Below are 11,399 nucleotides of genomic sequence, written 5' to 3' on the forward strand. Positions count from 1 at the left end.
AAATTGTTCAAAAATGTTGTATGTGGGTAGTCTTATTGTGCCTTGAATAGCGTCAAAGAAAGTACAGGTATGTGATAAAAAAACTTATTCCTTTATCCACGCAAACAATCGCTTCAAAAACTTCGTTATTAGCCCCAAAACATACCATTTATGTTATTGGGCCCGTGCATAGCACGGGCAACAAAATCTAGTATATAAATAAGAATCAATTCCCACTTAAAAACGCTTTTATTTAATAATGACTCATATTTCAAAAATTCTGAATCCGTTGATGCAACTACTTCGTCTTGATTAATTGAACCCAACGACAAAAATAAAAAAGACAATTATGAGGCAGAAATTTTAAAGGGATAAGCAACCTTAATTTAGAGAAAGATTTGATTGATTGATATGATGAGACTTTAATCTAACAAATATGTAATTTTGTTAGTTTTTTTTCTCAATTTCACAATTCAATAATAATCACACAACCAACCATGTATATATTTTCATTTTTATGATGGTGATATTTAAATTAATTTATAAATACATTGATTAATCTATTAAGTACCTTTTATTTTCGAACCAATATAAATATCAAGTAGCTCTATTCACTTGATTTTTTATAGGGAAACTTACATAAATATACTATATTAAAAAAATATTTACCATTTATAACAATAATATTTTTTTTCACTTGATCACTTTTAATACATTTATAATACAGTTTTAATACATATTACAAAGAGCAATTTAGTATTCACATAGAATACAAGTTTTATTGATGAATAATACATTTATCACACATTTTAATACACTTATATTACAATGTGTCAATTTCTTACCAAACAATCATAATATATTTTTAAAACCAGCTATAATACACATATATTGCATACATAATTCACTTTTAATACATATTGCAGATTTAACATAGTATTGCTATAAATGGTAATAAATAAAAGTATCGTTAAAATTAGTACTCATTATTTATTAAAAGATATCAATCCAAGTAATTTTTCCTTTTTTATGTTTGGAAAGAAATTGTTTATTAACTTTATTATCTGTTAACTTTAGTATTGTTAAAATTAGTACTCATTATTTATTAAAAGATATCAATCCAAGTAATTTTTCCTTTTTATGTTTGGAAAGAAATTGTTTATTAACTTTATTATCTATTAACTTTAGTGTTGTTAAAATTAGTACTCATTATTTATTAAAAGATATCAATCCAAGTAATTTTTCCATTTTTATGTTTGGAAAGAAATTGTTTATTAACTTTATTATCTCTAGGCTTCATGGCCACATTCTTTTGTGCTATTTTAGTAAGTAAATATGAGATATACATTGCCCAATCGGGACTAACATCCTTTGATTATATAATTAAACTAATATTTATAATCGACTACAAAATCAGAACTCTCTATTAACGCAAACAAAATTCAGAATTATTTTTAGAGAGAAAAGAAGATAAAATTTTGCTTGATATGTCTCATTATCCCACATTTATCAAAAACTTTTCAATAATTTGTGCTTTTTCTTAACTTATTATAAATATATATAAAGTTATATGAGAATAAGAACCAGATCCCAGAATTTATCTTTTTCTTTTCTTTTCTTTTAATTCCCTCCAAAAATATTATAATTGAATTCATATCCTTAAAAAAGCAAAAAAGAGAATAATAAAAGGGAAAAAGAGAACAGGAAAAAGTAGTATAAAAGGATTCAAATTCTGTTAGAAGGAAAAAAATGTTTCTTTTTCTTTCTTTATGGTAAGTAGGAAATACTCCAATTTGTCTATAATGCATTAATGCCACTTGTATAATCCATGTTTACTCAGACTCTTTAAAAATATCAAGATGTGTATCAAATTCTTCAAATATAGTACGTTATTCGTTTAATATAAGACAAGTTACATAATACGATCTAATGGTCAATGACTCAATGTAATGAGTTGATAATTACAAAATTTTGAATTTAAATTCCAGAGCCAGAGACAATAATAATAGCATATGATTTTTTCTCATCTATCCTAAAATTGACTGACATATTTTTTGATATTTATTTGTGGTGAGAGGTGACAAGTATCTCAAGAAAATATTTCATTGAGATGTACACAAATTAGTTCAGATAAATTATACATTTAATTAATCAGTTAATAATAATTATATTTACTAATCAAATATATAAAATATATTTATATCAGTTAATAATAATTATAGTAAATTTTAATAATTATATATTTTGATGGACGATTATTTATATCGAGAGATATTTTCATAGAGTGGTTAAGACGTTTTATTTATCTATATATATTGAAGCTAATCTGATTATCTTTCTCAGCTCTGACGTGGATGCCTCATCTATTACTTAGCGTCTTATTCACACTAATAACCAACAATTAATTTTCTTACCTTTTTTTAGGTACCTTCCATCTTACTTAAAACAAAAAAAATAATAAGAATTAATTGTTTGGATTTAGAAAAATAAAAATAATTTTGTTACGATTTGAGAAGAGAAAATGGGAGAGGAATTATAGGATGAGAAATTGAATCATGATCGAGAAGGTGAAAACTCGAGTAATTAACGAACTGAATTAGTAAGATTCTTCATTGATTGGATAATATAGTTATTGATTTTATTTTTTTATATTATATTCTGAACAAGATGTATATATATAATTTTTCAATTTATAAAAGTTACTTTTAGAGAATTAGAATTAGCTATATTTGTTCATTTTTATTAGTTATGTTTGACTCTTTGAGAGCTAAATTAAATGGACTTTTCGAATATGTTTAGCCAATCCATTTTGTAATGATTTGTGTTTTATTAATTTATCTGAAAAAAATATTATTATCAATGTTAAACCAAGTACATTTTTCAGTTTAGAAAAGTAATGTCCACTACTATTTAAAAGTATTTATTTTTTAAAAACTTGACTAATTTATCTTTTTATCGAATATCTATGAAGGGACCAAATTCAACTAAATATCTTAACCATCTAAAATAAACATTTTTTTAGTAAAAGAAACTTTTAACTTCTTAAATGCTTGGCCAAACAAGGTAATAGAATATTTAAGAAAAAATAAATTAAGAAAAAAATCCTTAATTATTTAAACAAAAAGTGGAATTTATAAGATAAAATTAGGGGAATATCTTCTTTTCAACCTCTCCTTTTCTTTTTACCCTTTTATGCTCAAGATTTAATTAAAAGTGACCTAATGAAAAGACCTTAATATCAAAAAAATTAATTAAAATCTAAATATAAAGTTATTGTAGAAAAAATAATTATACTTATAAAATTAATAAAACTAATCAATTGTTCACTCATTTACTATTCTTAGACTTCTTTTTTCATGTAAAAATAAAAAAGATAATTGGATAAAACTTTTCACAATAAATTAATCCTCTATAGTTCAACTCTATCCAGTTAGATCCTTAACTTTCTCTAATCTAAGTATATATTAACCATATTCTCAACCATCAATTAGTAGGTAAGACTATATATTAGTTATTAATATCTATCAAACAATTATTTTAAAAAAAGAAATCAAGTTTGTAAAGCAAGAATTTGAAAATTTTGAAAACATTTTTCTTAAGAAAAGAACTTAAAAAGTGAGGGAAAACTAAGGGTGAACATAGTTTGAGCAAACCCAAAATTTGAACTATTTGGATATTTAGTTTGAATTTTGAATTTTATTTTTAAAATTTATCAATTTGATATTGAATATCTGAAACTTTGCCTTATATCCACCCATGCACAAATCACATATGTCCAATGCTCACAAATTTATTTTTTCAATAGAATAGTACCCTACGACTATATTCATTAAGTTTAATATAAAATTACACTGTATGAACAACAAAGTGATCTTAATCCTAATTAATTGCAAAAAGTTACTATCTTGTGAAGAGCAAACTATTAGGTAATTGAGGTCGTTAATTGTTATAACCTATCTTAAAGGCTCAGAAGTCAAAATTATAAAATATCCAAACGGATCAATTCAAAATCAAACCTAAAAAATTGAATCTAAATTTTATTAATTCAAAAACCTACCAAATTGAAATTTTCATATTCAATCTGAATCACCCATGCCCCCACCTTAAAATAAAAATAAAAATAAAAACAAAAACTTTCCCCACCTAATTTTCCTTAACAATAAATTAGAGTCGTAAATATAGAACAAAAAAAAAACAAAAAAGTAAAAAATCCATAGTTTTGATTTTCAAAATCTAACAAAAATAAATATTATTAATTATTTTTATAAAAAAAAAGGAAAATTATTTTTATCTTTAATATCTGACTGGTGCAGTTTTTCACTATAAATATAGAAAACATATCTATCTTCATCACTGTGAAACCTCACAAATTTTTCATTTAACCTTCTCTCTATTTTTTCTTTATTTTTATTGGCCGGAGCTCCGGTAGTCTGCCGGTCGGAGTTTATTTTTGTCGGCGAAGATGGGTGTGACTATTTTAACAGATCTCGGAATGGAGATTTTGATTCCGATATGTGCCGTTATCGGCATCGCTTTCTCGCTCTTCCAGTGGCATCTCGTCTCCAAAGTTACGGTCGGTACTGATAAGCCTCATTCCTCCGGAGACGATAAGAATGGATATGCTGAATCTCTCATTGAAGAAGAAGAAGGCATCAATGACCATAACGTTGTTCAAAAATGCGCTGAAATTCAAAACGCTATTTCTGAAGGTATCAAAAGCGACCTTTGTTCTTACTGTTATTCAACTCATTTATGTGGATTCTGTATATTTTGTCTTTGAGTCCATTACTCGTATGAGTAAATCTAAGCACTGTTTTTGTGCTATTGCAGGTTATTTTAAGTGAAATTTCTGTATAATTTTGTTGATTTCGTAATCTGGTTGTGTTTACTGTGTTAATTTCTAATGGAATATGCTGATTTATGTTGTAAATTAGTTGAGTTTTCTTTGCTGATAGATTAAGATCTAGCTTCTATATTCATTCGTGTTGTTATCATTATTAAATTATGTAATTCTTTCTTGCTTTTCTTACACGTTTTTTGTAGACTTAGACTTTAATTTTGGCCTTTAATTATTGGGAATAATCAATTGCAGATTAGTTTACTTTTTTCCAAGCAACCTTTTATACATAACAGTTACAGATCTAAGATGCCGTGTTAGGTTGGTAATTAGCTATCATCACTATCACATGTCGACTTATGCTGTGTCGCATCCTTAAAAAATGCACTACTTTTGAAGGATCTGATATGCACTCATGGACATTGACATGCACTCGTGTGACATTTTCGAAGAGTTTGAGCAATATAGGTGTCAAGTCTGCTGATTTGAGATACTTATATAAAGCCTTTTTTGCTAATTAATGATTAAGATTAAAAAGAAGTAATTTTTTTTTATTATCTTATGGATTTAAGTATTAGATCTGAACATTAACTAATTACTTTTTAGGAAAAAGGCAAAATATTGTGTTCAGTCTGATTGCCACAGTGTTAATTTTTGTAATGAGGTTGAGCATCCTAGATGGCCATTCAGAATGTTGAATCAATTAAGAAAAGAAACTAGATGGGGTTTAATGTATCAAATCAGGGAGATCTGAACACTTTACACTCTGTCAACAAGACTGCATTTCTTTCGCCGACTCATTTCTGTGGATATCTAAACATTTTACACTCTGCCAATGAGTCTGCATTTCTGTGGATAGCCCTTCATTAAGGTGGAAAGAGAAAAAGGAATGCAGTCTACTTTAACTGGATGACAAATAAAGAATTTGATAAAAATAATATATTGTGTACAAAAGTTGATCAATTACTTGTTTCAATTGCTAGTTTGATTAAGTTCTATTTGCTTTTACTTTTCTAATTTATTTTCCTGACCATTTATTTGGACTATATTTGATGGGAAATGCAAAGCTAGCTACTTCTTGGTTAGTTATTTCTTCCAGGTCAGTTAGCATAGGCCAGGAACACTTACCTGACTATTAACTTTTGCAATGGATTCTCATGATCTTAACTTTTGAATATATTTTGTACCACAGGAGCAACCTCATTTCTCTTTACAATGTACCAGTATGTTGGTGTTTTCATGGTTGCTTTTGCAATTTTAATCTTCGTTTTCCTCGGCTCTGTTGAGGGATTCAGCACAAAGGACCAGCCTTGCACATATGACAGCACCAAAACTTGCAAGCCAGCTCTTGCAACTGCTGTCTTCAGCACCATATCGTTTCTGCTTGGTGCTGTTACCTCTGTGGTGTCGGGGTTCCTTGGAATGAAAATCGCCACATATGCAAATGCCAGAACTACCTTGGAGGCTAGAAAAGGTGTCGGGAAGGCTTTTATTGTTGCATTCAGATCTGGTGCTGTGATGGGTTTCCTTCTTGCTGCAAACGGTCTTTTGGTTTTATTCATAACAATCCTTCTATTTAAGATGTACTATGGTGATGACTGGGAAGGTCTATTTGAGGCTATAACTGGTTATGGTCTTGGTGGATCTTCAATGGCCCTCTTTGGTAGAGTTGGTGGAGGGATTTACACCAAAGCAGCAGATGTTGGAGCTGATCTTGTGGGCAAGGTGGAGAGGAACATCCCTGAAGATGATCCTAGAAACCCAGCGGTATGGTTATTTATCTATTAGAATGTAGAGATCTACTTAAAACTTATTTCTAGTTAGCCTTGTTAAGAAACTTCTTTTCTAGTTGGTTCTCAAGTATAAATAGTCTCTCAGGTGATTGCTGACAATGTTGGAGACAATGTCGGAGATATTGCTGGTATGGGATCAGATCTGTTTGGATCTTATGCAGAGTCATCTTGTGCGGCTCTTGTTGTTGCTTCAATCTCCTCCTTCGGTGTCAATCATGAGCTTACTGCCATGCTATATCCCCTTCTCATCAGCTCTGTCGGCATCCTTGTCTGTTTGCTTACCACCTTATTTGCAACTGATTTCTTTGAAGTCAAGGCTGTTAAGGAAATTGAGCCAGCATTGAAGAAGCAACTCATTATCTCAACTGCTCTCATGACTATTGGGATTGCTTTTGTTAGTTGGATTGCCCTTCCATCGACCTTCACAATATTCAATTTCGGAGTTCAGAAAGAAGTAAAGAACTGGTAAGTCTTAATCTTGCTATTACTTTTATAACTTGGTCTTGTGGCACTTGTGCACTGTTTATATATTGGTTTGCATTATTTGGGATTTGGTTGTGAAAGACTGGAAGTTGTGTAAGCATGGAGTGAAGTTTAAGATACAAGAATCCGTTACAGAAGATTGGACAAATGCATTTTCCACTTGAATGGATGACAAAGCTGCAATTTTGACTTTCCTTTCCCTGTCTTTAAAATATCTAATACTGAGGCTAACAGGTTTCCGAATCTGATTTAAACTGCAGGCAATTGTTCTTGTGTGTTGGAGTTGGTTTGTGGGCTGGACTCATTATTGGGTTTGTCACTGAGTACTATACCAGCAATGCTTACAGGTGGGCACCTATTTTTTGTAGTCATTTCCTTGGCTTCTTTGGCTCTTGTATATCAGAAATTTAAGTTTTGTTCTACTTTTTTCCTTTTCCCAGCCCCGTCCAAGACGTTGCTGATTCATGCCGCACTGGTGCTGCCACCAATGTCATCTTTGGCCTTGCCTTGGGTTACAAATCCGTCATCATTCCCATTTTTGCCATTGCAATCAGTATATTTGTTAGCTTCAGCTTTGCTGCAATGTACGGCATTGCAGTTGCTGCCCTTGGAATGCTGAGCACTATAGCCACTGGTTTGGCAATTGATGCATATGGTCCCATTAGTGATAATGCAGGAGGTATTGCTGAGATGGCTGGAATGAGCCACAGAATCAGAGAGAGAACTGATGCACTTGATGCTGCAGGAAACACCACTGCTGCTATTGGAAAGGTAAATTAAATTTGCTTCTACCCTACACTAAGCAATGAGAGGTTTAGTTGGAAGTCACTATATTACCTTATGATGACAAACTTCTTTTGTACCTATAACGATGACAGGGATTTGCTATTGGTTCTGCTGCACTCGTGTCTCTTGCCCTCTTTGGCGCGTTTGTCAGTCGAGCAGCAATTTCCACTGTAGATGTCTTGACACCTAAAGTCTTCATTGGTTTGCTAGTCGGTGCAATGCTTCCTTACTGGTTCTCCGCCATGACAATGAAGAGTGTTGGAAGCGCTGCTCTTAAGATGGTTGAGGAAGTGCGCAGGCAATTCAACACCATCCCTGGTCTCATGGAAGGAACTGCCAAGCCTGACTATGCCACCTGTGTCAAGATCTCCACAGATGCATCAATCAAGGAGATGATTCCACCTGGTGCTCTTGTCATGCTCACTCCATTGATTGTTGGGATCTTGTTTGGTGTCGAAACACTTTCTGGTGTTCTTGCAGGATCTCTCGTCTCTGGTGTACAGGTAAGAAAACATATAGAAGATTATGAATGTGTTTTTAAATAACTTCAAATGGTCTGAATCTCTAATCCTGGATGAACTTTGTTTCCGTAGATTGCCATTTCTGCATCCAACACTGGTGGTGCCTGGGACAACGCTAAGAAGTACATTGAGGTAAAGTATTTCTTTTGAACCTTTCACTTAGATTGCTGTACGTTTCAACTCTAATAATATGTGTTGGTTATGAATGATAGGCTGGAGCCTCAGAACATGCAAGGACTCTTGGCCCCAAGGGATCTGATGCACACAAAGCTGCTGTAATTGGTGACACTGTTGGTGACCCTCTCAAGGACACATCTGGACCATCATTGAACATTCTTATCAAGCTGATGGCTGTGGAGTCCCTCGTGTTTGCTCCCTTCTTCGCCACCCATGGTGGTCTTCTCTTCAAGTTGTTTTAGAAAGCAAATGCAACCAACTCCTATGTCACATGACTGTATCATGAATCTATTGTTCCTCTTTACTCTTCCCCCCGTATTTCACATTCAAACTTCCTTTCAAGCATTTTTCGTGTTTTTAGTAGCTAGAATGTGGGGATTAGCATATGGTGTTAGGCTGTGGAGGGAGATTATTCACGAGAATGCGCGTTGTGATGATGGTAAGGGTGAAGTGATTTTGCAGAGTTCAAAAGAAGCATCAAATGTTCTTTCCTAGAGTAATTGTATCAGTTTTTTTTTTTTTTTTCTCTTAATACCTTCTTGTTATTGCCCTTTTTGGGTGTTCAATTTTTGAAGACTTACTAAGCTTTTATGTGCATTTGTCTTTTCTTTCTCCATTATTATCTATACATACATACAAGTAACATAACGTAGACTGGGAGAGGCAACCATTCGCATAGGGTGGTCTTTAATTTAAATTTCTAGCCAAAGTTTATATTTTTCGTATTATTATATAACACACTTAACGAGGCCTCAGTCTTAGAATGTTAGTTAGCCTCATTACTTCCCGTTGGGTGAGAGGTGGACCTAATCCACGTACCCATTCATCAATCACGGTGTTTAGACCCCTATGACTATTGCAAGGAATTAGGCACCTATCTTTTTACTGTTGTCAATGAATCTCTTTCATGTTCCATTCTACTCTATATTAGAACATTTCTGTGAATGCTAACCTAATCTAAGTGGTCTTATTCTTTGTCCCGTACTAAAAAAATATTACTCCTCTTTTCATTCCAAATTCAAGAATACGATTAATTGGTATGTGCGCCTCTCTATCTTCCGAAATTAGGTCATACTTAAAGATACTGTCATGCATAATCCATCCAATCTGGTTCATATTTAATACAGACATGTTCTCCATTGTTTTTAATTTATTTTAATCATTTGAAAAAAAATCGTTTTAAATCTGAAAAAAAGGCTAAAGAAATAGAGATCAACTTATCAAATAATGGCAGTCCACTCTGTCCTAGACACAAATTATAATTTTGGGAATTTGAGTTATCAATGACTTTTTAATGGACTTGACTAGAAGGAACACGTGTAGTGTGGGGAGCAATTGTAGTTTTAAAAAAAAATTGGTTTCTCACTAACTGTTCAGTGTCCGTATTAGAGCTTAATTACTCCGGATCAGTGGTGAAGTCAAGATTTTTAATAAAGGGGTTCAAAATCTGAAAAAATAGACATACGAAGTAGTCGAATGGGGTTCGATATCTACTATATATATCTAAAAATTTATTTTAACCATGTATAAATCATATAATTTTCCGCTGAAGGGGACCCCCTAATTGTAAGGTGGTCTGCCACTGCTCCGGACCCATGTATTACAAGGGTATCTGCATTAGAGCTTAATTACTCTAGATCATGTACTGCAGGGTCTATTTTTATAGACGGTGGTATCAACATAATTTTTTTAAAATATTAATGACTCAAACTCGAGAATTGTGATTAAAATGAAGAAGTTTCAACCATATAGTCAGATTAGTCTAAGTTGATCACAACATTTTTTTTACCATTTCCAACCATTATTTTAAACAGTTTGGTAAATTTTTAGCTAGTTTTTCTGAGAGTTTAGTAAATGCAGTTTCTTAAAGATGAATAATTTTGGGTTATTCACACAAAATGCCTCTATTTTGTGGTGGGTTTTACTGTATGAATAAGAAGGCCACTGTTTTGATAGGAAAAAAAAATGTTTTAATACATCGACGACCTATTAAATCGACAGGTGAATTTCATTTAGACATTCAAGGTTTGATTTGTTTTAATTAAATACATGAGAAAGTGTCTTTATTTGATTTGTTTTGTGATAATAGAAAAGTTACTTTTAAAAAATAAATATATATTAAATATCAATTTATATTTATTAAACAAATTTCTTGTAATTAACTAAGAGTTAAGACTATGTGACTTGATCATGTACATTTTTTGCACTGTTAATGCATATAACTTAAATTCATTCTAACCTTCTTTTTAGTTCTTATTCGTATAGATTATGATAGCATAATTGAGATTTTCCTATCTTTTATTAAATATTTCGAATTTATATCTTGAAAATGGAAAAAAAATCTTTTGAAAGTATTACGTTCAAAAATGAATCCATAGATTTTACAAAATCGCTGCTAGGGCAGTGATTTTGTCATTGTGTCAGAGGAAAATCAGTTCGTCAGGAGCGATTTTGCCTTTTTGGTTTTAAAAAAATTTGATATGCCCTTTTAAAAAATTTGACAATTTTTTTTTTACCCATTTAGCTCCGGACTCAAAGAAATAGAGATAAACTTATCAAATAGTGGCAGTCCACTTTGTCCATCCCAATTAGAAACAAATTATAATTTTGGGAATTCGAGTAATCAATGACTTTTTTAATGGACTTGACTAGAAGGAACATGTGTAGTGTGGGGAGCAATTGTAGTTTTAAAAAAAAAATTGGTTTCTATTCAATATCCGCATTAGAATTTGATTACTTCGAATTCTGATATTATAGGGGTATCTGCATTAGAGCTTAATTACTCTGTATCCATGTATTGCAGGGTTTATTTTTGTAGATGGT

The 11,399-nt window shown here is 31.6% G+C and overlaps 1 protein-coding gene across 1 annotated transcript; it reads left to right on the forward strand.

Annotated features, from left to right (window-relative positions):
* Positions 1–4,319: 4,319 nt before the first annotated feature.
* Positions 4,320–9,190, forward strand: LOC102579479 (pyrophosphate-energized vacuolar membrane proton pump-like). The gene is made up of 8 exons (XM_006359434.2): positions 4,320–4,688; positions 6,009–6,583; positions 6,695–7,074; positions 7,353–7,439; positions 7,533–7,863; positions 7,971–8,381; positions 8,472–8,531; positions 8,612–9,190. The coding sequence occupies exons 1-8, from the start codon at positions 4,442–4,444 to the stop codon at positions 8,816–8,818; spliced, it is 2,298 nt and encodes a 765-aa protein (XP_006359496.1). The 5' UTR covers positions 4,320–4,441; the 3' UTR covers positions 8,819–9,190.
* The last annotated feature ends 2,209 nt before the right edge of the window (positions 9,191–11,399 follow it).

The sequence above is a fragment of the Solanum tuberosum genome, unplaced genomic scaffold, assembly GCF_000226075.1.
Source record: "Solanum tuberosum cultivar DM 1-3 516 R44 unplaced genomic scaffold, SolTub_3.0 scf00300, whole genome shotgun sequence".
NCBI classification, from domain to species: domain Eukaryota; kingdom Viridiplantae; phylum Streptophyta; class Magnoliopsida; order Solanales; family Solanaceae; genus Solanum; species Solanum tuberosum.

Excerpts from the sequence above, each read along its gene's own strand:
- LOC102579479 (XM_006359434.2), top strand. The coding sequence starts at position 4,442 with ATGGGTGTGACTATTTTAACAGATCTCGGAATGGAGATTTTGATTCCG. Across the intron at positions 7,075-7,352 it reads CAGAAAGAAGTAAAGAACTG|GCAATTGTTCTTGTGTGTTG; the intron begins GTAAGTCTTAAT and ends TTTAAACTGCAG. Across the intron at positions 7,864-7,970 it reads CCACTGCTGCTATTGGAAAG|GGATTTGCTATTGGTTCTGC; the intron begins GTAAATTAAATT and ends TAACGATGACAG.